At 43.9% G+C, this 15,949-nt stretch overlaps 1 protein-coding gene across 1 annotated transcript in view; it reads left to right on the top strand.

The window, feature by feature from the left end:
• T265_04403 (hypothetical protein) overlaps positions 1-15,949 on the top strand; it is a gene marked incomplete at both ends in the record, with an annotated part of 32,826 nt that overhangs the window by 1,257 nt on the left and 15,620 nt on the right. Inside the window, one exon of the mRNA XM_009169142.1 lies at positions 7,200-7,290. Within this exon, the coding sequence (XP_009167406.1) occupies positions 7,200-7,290 (91 nt within the window). The remainder of the gene's footprint in view (positions 1-7,199; positions 7,291-15,949) is intronic.

Below are 15,949 nucleotides of genomic sequence, written 5' to 3' on the forward strand. Positions count from 1 at the left end.
AAAGGCCGTTAAGTAGACGTAAAACACTACTCATAAGGTCGCTGAAAACTCTTCGACAGCCCACGATCAGTTTTGCCCTTCTTGAGGCTCATCAAGTAGGCGCATTCTACGAGTTTCCGTCAACCTCACATTCTACCTGAACCGAAATCGCACGAAATTAGCGAAGTACACTCATTTTCAAGCCAATCAGGGCATTGGGTGGTCAGAACCGCCCAGGCACACCAACTGTGTAACAGTGACGCATGTGGGACGGGAAGAGTGAACAGAAATAAGTTGGATGAGTTCAAATGAAGACACGACATCCTCGACTTGTACACTCATCTGCATGCCAGTTTGGTTTCAACGGGAGCCTAACTTGGGACGTCACTTACGAGAGGTCTCCCGTCAAAAGTCAAATTTTGTGCTAATTGGGTTCAAGCAAAGCATAAGGTCGATGGATACTCGGGAACTGTGCCCACCTGATGAGCCGTAATAGGAGTGAAGCCTGTTGTGGGCTGTCAAAGAGTTTTCAACAACCTTATGAGTAGTGTATTACGTCGATGAATTATTGTTATTATTATTCTGGCTCCGGACATCTTAGTAGTTGTGACCTATCAAACATCAGATACCTGTTTAACATTCTGAAGTCGGTATACGCACAAATATATCCATCCTTCCATTGGAATGCGATGAGTCTACTAACCGATTCGAAACAGGCTACTTGCTCGATCTGGTTGCCGCGAAGCACTTGCCTTGTGGCGTCGGATAGGATTGATCTAACGGAACTGGTCGTAGTTAGAACATGCTCAGCTTTGTACAGTACCATGTTTCAGGCATCCCGCCAATGTTTTTTTGTGAAAAGATTGGGGTGGTGAAGTCCAAGGACTTCAATTCCCATCCTAGCGTTTATAAGAAGAGACGTTTTCAGCCAGATCACAGTATTTCTCTACAACAGCTTTTGCCGGAGACGCAAACAGGTATGGTATACTTGTCACCCTGTTTGACGAATCCGAAATCTGCACGCTGTTATTGAAAAAAACATTCAAAATATAGCTGAAGAAGAACTGACAGACAGGAGGAAAAATTCCGATCATATAAGCTGTAAAGAATAATGGTGAATGGTAAGACAGGGCCTAGTTTCATTCATGGCAGTAGCGGCCTGTAAGTAAACAGAACGATCATCTGAGAGATGGCTCAGTGCTAATTTACTGTCCAGAAGGTCCGTGGTCGAACCCGACCCTCTGGCTCTCGATTTCCCCTGTCTAGGCTCAGGCAACCTGGTAGTACTCCAGCCCTTGTGCTTCCTCTGGGTGGCATGGCAGTCAGGCACCGAAAGCGTTCTACAGCTGAACGATTTTTTAACGATCTTGTTGAGAATGCCTATACCAACTTACATTTATAGTGTACTCAGTTCTTCAACGCGCCCAAGTTAAGAAAACTCAGATTACGAAAATAAAACGCTCTTATTTCATACAAATTAGTAGTTTGGTGGGGATAGATATTTTGCATTTCGCCAACAACTGTGTTCTTCTCAATAAGGAGTAGTGTCTTTGTTGGGGGTTCCGGTAGGCACAGAGTCGTCTTTTGCAGTTCGTTCTGTAGCCAGTAGTGTTCCAATATTGTTTCGCAGTCTATAGGCCTTGTGCGTTTCTCCCCTGATGTTCTACGCAGAAACTGTCAATTTTCGCGTTGGAAAACCAACAGGAAAAATTTTCACTGTTGCAGCACGAACGAATCCCCCGAAGAAAACGTGTTCAAATTAGGGTGTCTGTGGGTGTCTGCTTTCCCTCACGCTCCCGAGTTAGCATTTCGCCCATCGTGGGTGCGGGTAAAAATTAATCGGGCGAACATATCCGTTAGCCAGACCCATCTACTCAGACATGCCACATCTTAACATAAGTTATTCATGCGGATAGTTGATCCCTCCTCATTTCATCTCTCGTCTACACTGTCACCTCACCTGCATGTCAGGCAGCCAGACAACCAAAACTCGTCCTTTACCACGTTATTTCTTAGAATAGCCTGTGTTTAATGCAGGTCAATTCCGTGTTCAGCCTGAGAGGCTGTTTCGGTAGTTACACTCCTGAAAAGGTGTTTCAGGCCATACATAGTTCTCGGTATTCATGTATTGATCGTATCGTAACGTTGGATTTTATCAACTTGATGGTTCGCTTAAGGAGAAGGGAGAAGAATGCGAACGGGATGAATATAATTCATCTAATCTTGAATTTCCCCAAGTTTGAAGAGTAGCATGGTGTAGTCATCTCAATAATGTGGTCATAGCACGTGCACTCACTCTTGAACAACTGCAGTAGGGTATGCGGAAGCGCGATGGGCTACCGAGTAGCCTGAACACTGCCCACCAGCTACTGAACAACTACTTTCAAAGCCCTAACCACAAATAGGATTATGGAAAATGCCAGTGGATGCCATTCTGACTTCGTCAATTTGGGGTATACACTGCATATAGTAGCCCCACCCTCAATCAGGAGAGTTATGCAAGTTCATCTCAAAAGACGTCTATTCTAAACTTCTGTGGATCACTTGCATCATCTCTTCAGACAGGCAACAACTGGGAATGATTATCGGGCAATGCAGCTGAAGCCTTTTCGACACGCAAGCAACTACATTATCACCTGGGACTGCCCTACGAATTCTTCCGTTGAGAACTTACTGTATCGTGACAGAAGTACTGGTAACCAAATGTATGAACACAGTACAGCTAAGTGACTTCCCAATTCAAGGTAGCTCTCTCGTGCACAATCGCACTGAAATCCACTTGGGTAGTTGAGTAAGATTTGTACTACATAAGCTAGGTAAGTTCAAGGTTGCTTTTACAAGAGGTGCAAGCTAACTCTTGAATATCAAGCATTCTGATGTGATTTTTGAAAAGGGGTTTGCCAGATATTTTGAGTTTCTATAGCCAGTCGATATCGATTTTAGATTAGGCGGTCAGTTGTACCAGTACCAGGTTGAATTTGAACATAGCGTAAATTCGGACGACAAAATGAGAACATATCAGAAAAGAAACCAAAATTAATATTGATGAATAGCATTCAGGCCACTGATTAAGTCGTGAGGTTTTCCGTGAAACACCAAGCGAAATTCATCTTCATTTTTAACAAAATTCAGTTACCACAAGAAACCAAGTAGAATGTTTAGTTAACCCGAATAGAATCCCTAGAATTTTCCACAAAGTTTGTACATTTTTCCGGCGACTAAATATAAATTTGTTGGGACGAACATTCTGCCTTCAAAGAGGCTGTGATGCACCACGCAGCAGGCGCATTTCTGATTTAGTCCTGTGCATCAACATCTTGGTGAGAAATACACAGATAAGAAATCATTCAAGGAAAGCCCCGTATCAAACAGCTCAGCCTCACTCGTAGCCTTCCTCAGCTCCAAAAGACTATGCTTTCGAAAATACCAAAGAATTAACTCTGTCATCAATTAAAGCCCAAAAGTTACCGGGTCTCAATCTTCTGGTTAACGGATGACTGGTAGAGGGGGGGCTAGTCACGTTACTAGCCACTATAGGTGTTCGGATAAGCATATGCATATCTGAGTTCGGAATCAGAGAGAAGACGATGTTACCCGACGACCGTCGCGTCATCCAAGTTACCAACGTGGTCAGATGGACATCAACTTACCACAGGTTCCCGGGTTGTGTAAACTTTAGCATCCCAGCTTCATCGCATCAATGGAGTTCCCACGTTCTGTGGTTCGTCGGATTCAGTGTAAGAATACAAGCGTACATGGATAGAAAGTGACTTTCAGCTCGCCTTAGATGACATGCCCTTTCAATCCTTCCCTGTTTCTACCGACCGCACTGTAACCAAGCGATTACCCCTCTCCCTTTCATTCTAAAAACTGCCAAGGTACCACACTTTACTGCTCTCATAAAGACGCGTGCTCTATGGAGAATGCGGCCTAGAACAGGAGGTAAAAGATGCCAGTGGTGATAGACATCCCAGACGATTTTTGGTTTCACTCTCTCCTATCTGTCTACACATGCCCACATAAAATATATACGTATACATGTATCAGTCAAACTGCTACAACAGAATTAACAAGGTTTACTCAAATTGCATTTCAAATCAGACTGTCGCCACGCCTAAATGAGAATGGGCAGGGAGGGGTCCTGGGCGCGTCCATGCTTGTTGGAGCACGAAAAAACTTTGTTCACCAACCGATGGAGCAAAGTCATTTTGGTTTTGAGCGAGGCGAAGCTTAAGCGGTAAAGATGAAAACAATCCATCGTAGGTGCAATATATTTTGACTAGAATGTTGATGCCATTGTATCCTCATTTTTATTTCCATTCATACTTCCCTTTCCACTTGCGTCACTGTTACCCAGATAATGTGCCTGGGAGGATGTGAGCACAGACTCACCACTGAGCGGGTTTTCTCCACTCGTGGCTCACTCTCCGGCCTATATTTACTCTGATCCGCTAGTAAGTAGTCTGTTCCCTCGCCGTGTTGTGCGTTCGGGATCTGTTCTGAATGGATCCAGCCCTTCAGCCGGCAGCAGGGATGTCTGGAAAGTAATGTTTACTGACTGCATTCCAATCCTACCAGCTTTCCAAACTTACTGAAAAACGAAGTTTGGAAATGTCACGTCTTCATCTGAGTACAGATAGGTGTCTGATGCCCTGAGCCTCGGCAAAAGTTCTATCCCACAGAAAGCCTTGACACTATTCGATAAACAATGGGCTGTGTGGCTGAGCATTTATGTAAGCAAATACGAGTTTCATCAACTGAACCAATATCCTGGTGAAACATTGGACAATATCATTTCGCGGATTTTGTGTTCCGTACATCCGCGATTTTACAAAAGAATCTCATGAATGATTCACCTACTACACGGCCAGCGAATAGCTATTGACTCAGCCGATTAACGAACTGAAATATCAAGATGTCTGTGATCTTGCGCGTGCAAAAATTGAAGTTCAAGGGCAAATGGAGGTATTTCTTGCAGAAAACCTGAAAGCACCAGAGGAGGGACAGTGCAATCAGTACATCAACGGCAGTTGTTATTTTCTTGGGGGAAATTAGTACCTGGCGAACGACAAAGAATGTTCAGCAGTGAATCTATACGAGGTTCTCTGTCGTGCATCAACCGGCGTGTGCCCCCACTACATCCTCGAGAACGTCGGATGCCGCTAACTTCCTGACATCCCACGTTGAATTAAGTGACAGAGGTGGGATCCAGTATAACTTTCGAGATTCACGTACGATTTGACCGGGAAACTTAACGCCACACGACAAATGAACGACAAAACTGCCAAAGCATCGGTTGAAATTGCACAGTTGAATATGCATCGAATCCAGCCATCTCAACAACCGCCAGCGACGTTTCATTTCGGCGAGTGGACTGCACCATCCCTCGGGACAGTGTCCGCGCGACAGCAAGCTTGTGCCATCCAAGGCTGTACGGGCTGCTGGAAGAGAAGTTCACTGAATCCAGACAACCTTGGAACAGTGAACCGTTTGCGGTTGTCGCAATGTCCAGCAATGCATGAGGTTCTATTGATGGGAAAAAACTAACCATGGGATCAATATAGACTAGACTTTACACAAATTGACAAGAATGTCAAAATCGAATTGAATTTATGGGGCGTCCAGTTGGTCAATGAACCCGTCTGATGCGCAGTATGACTACTACCCGCTGATAATTAATCATTCGATAGACAGGCCAATTTGATTAGAAAAGTGAAAGAAAAGTATCTGTTTTGCACCTCTTTGATCTATGTGTCCACTGGTTGCCATGCCGCCAAGCTCAGACAATCTCACCAGCTTCAGCTGAGCTCATTTTTCACGTCCGGAATGCACAGGTTACTGTGACAACAAATGTGCAACAATCCACATCCGGTCCGTGAGTAGTGGCATGCGACAAAGAGAGCACAATAAGCGCACGTGTGAGTCTGAGGGTTAGGGTTTCTACCTTCCAACAAACAAAGGCGAAGCATCAAATTGAGAAAGTCAAATGTATTTTCATAAAGGAAACTACTCACAAGGTTGCTGAAAACTCTTCGACAGCTCGCGACCGGTTCCGCCTTTCTTGGGGCTCATCAGGTAGGCGCAGTCCCCGAGTTTCTGTCAACCTTATGTTCTACTTGAACCTAAATTGGACTGTTTTCGACTGTTTTCATTTGCAAATCAGTTTGGTTTTCACGAGATATCTCGTGATATCTATAATATCGTGCCAAGTGAATCATGAGGCAGCCTGTGTGCAGCACATTCAGTTGTAGAATATCATAAACGAGAGGTTCAGTTGAGTCTCTCTCGTGAAAACCAAATTGATTTGCAAATGAGTGTATTTCTCGAAAGTCAAAAGTACTCTTCTTGCAGGCGCCGAACATGACACAGTTTTGAAGTCGATAAATGGGTTGGACACGAATTGTACTACAAACTGAACCCGGGCCGAAGTCCCAGGGTTAAAAATATTCATTGGAGGACGAAAGAGTCAAATTCGTTTGTCAGGAAATGAAGCATTCAGTTGATTGCGCTCGTTAGGTCCAGTGTTTTGGTCTGGTGCACGATTTTCATCAGTTCCTACACTAAATTCGTCCTGGACACAGGATAAAGCCAATCTTGAAACACACTTTTTGAACCTGGAACACAAATGGTCGATTCAGCAACAGCTGAGATTCCGTAAGCTCTGGACAGCTCTTCGGTACTTATTGGATAGTTGCAGTCTCACCAAGACGACAGAAACTTAATAGAGAATGACCAATTCTACGTGAAAGGCGAGGCAACTGCATGAGTCCCAAGCAGACCGGATTTTGCGGAAGTGGCATTCTTGAGTTTCTGAAGCCGTCCCCAAAGTGAATTTACCGATTTAAACAAAGGGTCTTTATACCAGTGGGCTTTGCCGTATGATGTGAAGCATCACTGAGTGAGCTCCCTCACGCTGATGTCCTAGTATGTCACTCTTATAGGCTTCTGATGAGTCGATATTTCAGCATACAAGGAACCTCTTGCGTCTGTTGTATTTCTACGAGCTTATTTCTAACCTGCTTTATCAGTGTTGGACCTAACCGGAGTTCCTATAAGTGCAAAAAATCAACCACTCGGTTATTAGTCCAACAATAACATGGATATTGCAGTAGTCTGTTGAAAGGCTGACTAGTTCCCTCTTTCATTCTTGTTAGTTTGCGCTTGGTGAATTCACCACACTTCGTTGTTTTGCCTGAGTTTATTCTCTTTGCTACAAATAGGACGTTTCTATCCTTCCTCGGAATATCATCCATGACCTGGCGTCGTCGTACCATTGATGATATCACGCCGGTACCTGTCGATTCCGTTGAGGTAAGTCTGAAGCTCTGACAGGACTGATAGGTTACTTCGGGGGTAAACAATTCCAGAGTCCAGGACCTATTCACTTGGAGCGCTGTTCCTCTGAAACTCTACAGCTTTGCACAGAGCCTCGTGTCCACGTAAACGTGAAGTGTTTTGTGCAAAATAGAGTGGAGTATTCAGGTATGGATTTTCAGAAGAAAACCGCTGTATTCTATCTAAGTGGAAGCTAGTAACACCACTGAACGGTTGACTGTTCGACTACCTTGCGACTTTTCAGCATAAATTCGTTTCCATTCCAGGAGGAAATCTCAGATGGAAATCACAGAATAACCAAGCCTGTCTTGTTGTCTAACTTTCTATCTATTCCACCGATTTGATCCCATATGAAATGGCTCTGACTTTAGCAAGACAGTTGACTAATCACCTATTCGAGTAGCTTGTACCAACATTAGTATAAAATCGGGTGTCAGAACAGAAAGGAAACTGTGATATGCCAGCATCCAACCCAAAGGACTTGCTCCAAGGAGTTGATCTACGTTGTGCTGTCTTCGTGACCTTGAGACCTTGATCATCTTTGATAGTTTGGATGCAGAAGTGGAACTCGTATGTGAAAACCACTTCAGGATTACATGAAAGTACGCTAGTGTATTGTTCTCTCTTTATATTATGGCTCGCTGGAACCTCGCACACGTTTTATCAACTCTTCCGAAAAGATTTTGGTGTAATTGTGGTCGATTTGTTTTGTTCTGTTGGTTACGTGATGGTTTCTGGAATCTCGGGACTGTCGTCACGCAATCAGTTACACGCGAGATGAGCTCTGGACACACCTGAGTCGTGAGTGTTCGCTAAAGCCATCAACGCCGGACAGTCAAAAATTTACTCAGCTCTTTTGTTCTGTTATCTGACTAGCCCCAGAGAAATTGTATGTAATGTACACTGTCATTGAGTTGTAGGAACTTATTCAAAGGTTCAACGGTCCACAAAACACATCCAAAAAGTTTGCCAACCTTATCGGAAAAGCACTCGGCTATCTACCACAATACGCTGTCGGCAGCATCTAAACTCTTTTTGACGGATTTGTCAAATATTTTACCCATACTGACTAACCATTTTTCTGTCTCCTTTTGGTAAATACCTTGGTGACGCATCTGAAACCTGGAACAATCGAGAGGGACACAAAAATCATCTTGAGGACAGAACATCGCTTTGCCTGACAGGTGCCCTCTCTGGAAGAGGCGAAGTAGCTTGACTTTACGAGTTTTCAATTGGAAAGGCTGAAACGATATTTTTCTAATCGTTCCTAAACCCTGTGGGTTACGTAATATGTTATATAATTTGCGAAATTAACTTCTGTTTCAAAATCACGCCCTCGGGGAAACATCCGAAGGGAAGATAAACGATAAATCCAATTTCTTGATCGTTAGTTGAGCTAGATTTTTTGGGAACAATTACATCTAATGAGAAATCCAATCTTGTAATCACATCCTAATTCTGCATGACTTCGAAACAATAAAGCAAGCGTAAATCGAAAACACTCATAACAAAACTTGAGTACCGATTAATGTGGCCAGATCCTATTGCTGGGCCGCGAAAAAATGCTAACTTCAGGCTCTGTAAGTGTCATTATTCAAATATGAGAGTTGAGTAAACCGACAGCGTAGTTATTCGGTGCCGAAACACCACGTGACCGAACCAGAGTATAACTCATGCACGTTCCAAAGGAAGACACCAGGTCATAGACTGTTGGTCACCTGACTTGATCGATTAAAATGCAACCAGAGAGTAGGGTACAAGTGTCAGCTTGCGTGTAAAACATTGTTCATTTTAATGTTGCGTTGTCATTGTGTTACGAACATTCTTGTTTTACGTGTTTTTCCCTTTAGGAAGAGCGACCTGGTCGGACAATCTGACAAACTGAATGAATAGGGTCAGAGTTTCACCGACTGGATTCTCACGTTCTTGAGATATTGTGGAATGATAAAATCGCGGATAAACTTTGCCTGGAATTGTACTCATTTGTTAGTTCACAGTTTTTTTATTTAGTTACTGAACAAGTACACAGAGGAAGTAAAATATCCGATGCAGATAAACCAAGTTTACGATTTCTAAGTTCGAAGGAGAACCTTTCTTCTCAAGGCAAGCAAAAAGTCACCTCGATGCTCGTCTAATTTTGTCGAGAAAGACATTGAAATCAGAGAATTGGAACTGCACCACTGATGAATGGAACTATTGACTGGTTGTATTTTCATGGAAAGTTGGATACGGAAAACGTTCTGCCTTGGTTATTTTTCTTGAAATAGATCTGTCGTGCTGAAGCACGAGTGGCGTTACTCTCTGACTGCAGACAAGTTAGGTTAGCCGCCTATAACCAAACAGTAATGCACAACCAACAGTCGGCATCGAAGCTCATTCTGGATTCACGAGCAGGACCCAAGCAGTACCAGACAGCCGAGGTTCACAGGAAGTCTGTACAGCGCTGAATCAACATGATGATGGAGATCTTCTTTCACTTTCCTCCTGAGAACAAGGCTAAAGCCAAATCTCATCATATCCTATCTGAATTGCCCCTAAGTAAGCATGCCATTGACGGCCCTTGTTCCACTGTTTAGTTGCGGGCCTGATGAACACTGCAGGATTGATGATTTGATTCAGAAAGACTGTCGGTGACATGAGAAAAATCACGTTCACATCACTATCGGTTGAATGATCTTCCTTTTGTCCTAGTGGAAATGTTCTGAAAAGTTCACGCCGAACCGTCCTTGCTGTGTCGACCCACCTGTCAGGGCCAAGGGCGCTTGAGATGAAAGCGTGAAGACGTTCGCCCGTTCAGACATGATGATCCAGGTGCGTCAAGCACGCCCTGGTTGAATAGTGGTAATACGCTCGCCTCTCAACCTAGATTTCCGGAATTTACACCACGACACGGCACACACCACTGAGTAGCTCCGATAAGAGCGGAACTCGAATCCAGTGCTTCTGCCACTTGAAATGGGTTCAGCACAACCAGAAACCACATAGGACAATGCCATCATCGGACTCCTGGTCTCAAGATTAACCACTTTGATTCGGCCACCCACCGACCATTACGACACCCACCTAGCTAAGCTAAGTAACGTCGATATTGAGCCAAATGCACGAAAGGCAAGATCTGACTTCCTACCTAAAGGGCAGGATCTGACCTCCTCATAGAAACAAGCTAGTGATTCCTTTGACCATTCGTTTGCCCTGATGACAGCAAAAAATGATGCCATTCGGAAGGACAAAAACTTGTAAGGGTTTACGGTTGATACAAAAGTCCAAAAATCAATAAATCAGGCGAATATTTGCTGCCTGAGCTGAGCCCGAATCCGCGCAATCATTGTTGGTTCGCACAAGTCATTTGACTCTTCTGCCATCATGGTTGTGTTCGGACACCACCCATTTCCGAAAACCAGACAAGGAGTATTGGCATCAGATATCCATGGAACTACCACGGACTGGCTTTCAGTTATTTTTCGCATACAATTCTCTCATTTGTATTCGAGATAGGATGCAAAATCAAGATGACAATCTATAAAGAACAGCGAAAACTAGGACATAAGATCAAAGGGAAACTTGGGAACTGCGTCCACCTGATGAGCCCCAAGAAGGGCGGAACTGGTCGCAGGCTGGATTTCCAGGAGCCTGACGAGTAGTATGGATGGTACTGATTATCAGTTGGGAAATTTAACCGACAAACTAGAACAAAACGACTGCTCACTGCAGAGAGGAAAGGGACACCAACAGCCAGACGCAGGATAGTGGTCACAAAGCCTATCTACTTGTTGCTTCCTTTTAAGTAGACTAAATGATTTATCAGACAACAAGCCGCAGTGTTAAAAAAATACGTACAACATGGCACAACTGTAGGCAATCAGTTATACCAAGAGATTACCTCGTACGAAAAGTCCATTTGAGTCTGTTTGCTTCTCTCCGACATAAGGTGCCCTTCTCATTTCGATACATGCTTGCTTTTGAGTGAGTTGTAATTCTACTGCGCTTACAACTTCAATAAAACCGGTGATCGTCTACCGCCCATAAACTGAGAGATTTGATCAAACAATGTAGCGGGGAGACTGTGAAACCAACGTTCAAAGGTCACGTTTGCAAGTGCGGTTTCTTGTGGTCTACACAGACAGTGAGTTTAATTAATAATTTATCACTGGCCGCGCTTTAAAACCAAACGTAAAGATGGCTTTGACGGTGCGGTGGGCTGAACAAACAAGCGCGTGAGACGGCTCGGTCAACATGGAACTGGGATCCAAACTGTCAGTGTACTACGCGCAAGGCTAGGGTATTCCCCGGGGGCCTCAACAGTTTGGTAGACCGCTGTTACGGAGTCGGCGGTCCGTGCTTACTCGCCATACTGAGTTTAGCGGTATAGTCTTCCAAATGTGAAATCTGAACGGGATTCCCAAACGCCACCATCACTAACTCGTGCGTGTACATTCAAGAGGCAAATTAGTGCAGACATTCTTGTAAAGGGGACTTCAGCATTTTATCTGGTCAGCTCTAGTAGGGTGTGTCGTGTCCCTGGAAAAGCGACGTATCGTTTGAAGCCGTTGATTGGAACGTACCATGAAACAGCGGGGGAATACGTTGTGATTGATTTCCCCCCTTCCGCATGTTCGGTGAATTCATTTCACTTCAAAGAGATATTTCACTAATTATGTTCTAACTGCCAGGCCTTGTATTTTTTTCATCTTACGCGAACAGGCGCGTTCACCTTGTGGATCAATAAATGAGCCTCCGGCGACAGCGGATTTACATGTTCTTATCAGAATAATTCAAAGTTACGGCACGACAGGTAGAATACTGACGTACAGACTAACCTGAATACGTTTGCCCGTTCGAAAGAACTATTCTGAGTTGCAAAACTCGAACTGGCAACACTTGTGTCGTGTTCGGACAGCCATCTCATACGTGTGCCTGAGATATATCTCATGCTTATCTCGGTATATCTGTCGCCACACCAACGATTTGGGAGAGAGGATTCGGGAACGAAACTATCGCTCACGTAGTCTTGCTATTCGCGAGCCGAAAAAAGTTTCCAAGCTGCTATTCGCGAGCCGAAAAAAGTTTCCAAGCCAAGATGAAATCTTTTTCTGTTTATTTCGTCATCCCTTCCATGAGAGACCTGTCTCAAACACGTGCTTATCAGAATGAGGTCCAATACTCGTTCCACAAAGACCGTATGTGCCCTCAGAAGTTCTGTACGTATAAACAGACAAACCGTTTTCATTCACCTCTTCATTCGTTCGGTTTTATCTTCATAGAACTGGTTCTTGGTCATTCGGGTCTAGCAATGAGGCCACATGAATGACTGAGCACAGAGCGCTCCGGGTTTCTTACCGGTATACGCCGTGTCGTGGCACTACACCGCAAAAGGTGACAGTAGACCAAAATATTCCCAGGGGGCGTAAGGAATAAAGATGAAGGGTTGTGTTGTCAAAAATACTAACAAAGTGAATGACTTAACCGATTATTTCATGTAGTTGAACTTGCTTTGAGTTGCATTGCAGTCCTTTTTTACGATCCCACGGAGCCGGGGAAATTAGTTTGCAAAAATTTGTTGTTTTTTCTCTCTCAAGACAACAGAAGGGACAGCAAATACGGCGGGTTTTTATGATTGCCTTGGGGATAGATAACTTGTAATCTCCGATTAGCCAGAATAGATGTTCTATCGGAATGCCTAGGGTAGTCAATAAGGCAACTTTATGTTGTGCACAAACTGGCTGATTTGGTGACGCTCAAAACCGGCAAAACCCTTCCGCAACTTTCATCCTGCCCAATTCAATTCGATAACAATACTGATAGCAGTTGGAGTTTTTATGGTAAAACGAATTTCTATTTTACCTTGGCCACAACGACTCCCTCTGCTTCTGGTTCTGTTTTTTTATATCGCAAGGTAATTTCTTACAAACCGGTAAGTGCTTTTACAACTGGCAAGGAATTTCAAGTCATCGTGTCCGCAAATTGCATGTGGTCTACCGAAAGGTTGGCTATTGCAGGAACAGAATGAGTGACGTGCAAGTTTGTCAGCCACACACCCGTGTGATGCAATCCCCAGGAAGCACGAGGGCATGAGGCGGCCTGTGTGCAGCACATTCAGCTGTAGAATATCATAAACGAGAGATTCAGTTGAGTCTCTCTCGTGAAAACCAAATTGATTTGCAAATTAGTGTATTTCTCGAAGCACAAGGGCTGTTATAGTGTCAGCATACTTGTAGCTAGACAGGCGCAGTCGCAATAACATAGTGGGGTTCGAACCACGGGCGCTTTGTGGGGCCTTCTCGTGCTTTAACGGCTAAGCTGTTTCAACCTCTTTTAGGGTGGCATGTGAATAGGCACAAAAAGTCTGCAAGAAGTTAAAGTCTAACGAAGAATCGTTTTTTACGTATGCAAACGTCAAAACAGAGAGCCCAGAGGAAATACTGACTTAATGAATGCAAATACGTCCAGGACATCGTTTTCGAAAAAGTTTGGTGACAATCGATAGATTTATTGCTGGGCAACGTTTCGCTTTTGACACAAAAGCTTCGTCAGGCCAAGTGACTAGGTTCCGAGATTGATCGAGATTTAAGGCGGAAGGAGAACCAATCAGCTAAGTCAAGCTAAATCTCTGTTGGGTGTCGGCCGAGGTATTTTAGTGTGTTAGAGTGGTTGAACAAGTGTTGTGTCGGTGGGAAACCTACATATGTTTGAACCCAGCCTAGGGTCTAGTTCTTCTGGTTCGGTTCGTTCGCCTTTGTGTCAAAAAGCGACCCAGCCTCCAGCAATAAATCTACCGACTGTCACCAAACTTTCGAAAACGATGACTACCCAATCGATTTCAAGTGTTTTTCACGTGATTGAACGTCCAGGACATCTTTGAAATGGACAATGTAGAGTTTGCCTCAGATAGAATCCACAACTAATAAAGCGATACCGATTTCTTGGAATACCTACTCACACGACTCTCGTTTGAACGATCCTCTTCGTTTTCTGACGCAATTATTCTGGTGAGTTCACACTAAAGGGAGAGAAGCACTGGACCCGAGTTTCACTCTTATTAGAGCTAATCAGCTGCGCATAACATCTTGCTTAAGAACAAAACAGCCTTCTTTAGAATTCTTTTTAAAACTCTTCGACAATCCAAGATTGGGTTCGAAGCTCATCAAAGGTTAAGTAAAGCATATGACTGGTGAAAACCAGGGTGAATGGTTTTTTTTTATAAGCTCGACTACGGGGCCAAACCAATCATGGGCTGTCGCTAAGTTTCTAGCAACCTTATGAGTAGCGTGTTCCTTCTGGACAATGTATGCTGGGGTGCTCAACTATCGTGCCAACAGGAAGATGAGGTGGCCTTGGGAAGCACATTCAGCTGGAGTCGAACTTCATAAACAAGAGATTCAGCTGGACTCAATTGAATTTTCTTGAAAAACCAGATTATTTTGCAACTAAGCGTATTTAGCCTAATGAGCTTTCGTTCATCACCTAAACTACGTATCTAACGTCTGTTCTTCGCGAAAGAATTTGTGTTTTGTTGGCGTTCCAGCCAGATAAAACGGCAAGGAGGCACGCATACTACTTTAGTAAATCTCTTGCAATAGATTCATGCAGAAATCAAAAATATTGTGGCTGTCTAATTATTGGTTATATTTTATGCACACGGGTTTGCACACACGGCCCCAAAACTCGAACAAAGTTCACATTCATGGTTATTCGATTACTCGACACCAATTACTCGACACCAATTAAGCGCATACCTTTGGTGTGTTTGCGAGAGTTCACATTCATGGTTATTCGATTACTCGACACCAAAAATTAAGCGCATACCTTTGGTGTTGTTTGCGAGTACTGTGAAGAGCAACCTACAGGAGAGAGTCTGAAGCACCTGGGGTACATAATAGGCTTACTGAATGGTCCGCGCTAAGAAGTCCAGATTGCACCAAGCTCAGTAACATCAAGCTGCACTCCGTCAACCGGTTCTACACGCCTATCAGCGGGCTCAACTTCAGCTATGTTTAATGGATGGTTTACGAAATGGAAAGACAAACACAATCCAGAAGCTATCTGATTCTTTGTAGGTAACCTACAGCTAAGCGCGATCCGTGAATATGTGTAGATCTAGGATCGTTTCCAATCCAAGTGCCTGTCTGACAGGGAACTGATTCATCCGTGATCTGTCGATCCGTGGGATCCGCCCTAATTTTTCATTAGAACAAATCTTCCTGACCAAGGCCATTCCCTGCAGGTTTGTTTACCAGTCCCGTTATTAGGTCCCGCTACTAACCGGGTCGCTGTTAGGCGTTGGTACCGTTGAGCAAGAGGGGGTCACAGCTACTTGAATGACTTCATTCCCGCGGTCTTCGTAAACGGAATTCTTTTTGTCGCCAGCTACATAGATAATGAAACCATTTAGAGTTCTGACGTTGATTCATTCTTAAGATAATTATTCAGACGGATGGTTTGATGGGATCATCTTTCTCCTATTTTGTTCTCTCGCGTTTGCTTTCGGTTGGTGAGTAAATTTTGCGGTCTCTGTTAGAAGTGGACATCTTTTTTGAAGGTTCTTTTTTGGTCTTTAAAAGTGCGCAGCTATTAGCCAGGTATTGCTGGATAAATATGCAAAACCTGCCAGACTGCCCCAACTGGTACCCAGCCAAGT

Source organism: Opisthorchis viverrini (assembly GCF_000715545.1).
Source record: "Opisthorchis viverrini unplaced genomic scaffold opera_v5_72, whole genome shotgun sequence".
In the NCBI taxonomy this organism is placed as follows: Eukaryota; Metazoa; Platyhelminthes; class Trematoda; order Opisthorchiida; family Opisthorchiidae; genus Opisthorchis; species Opisthorchis viverrini.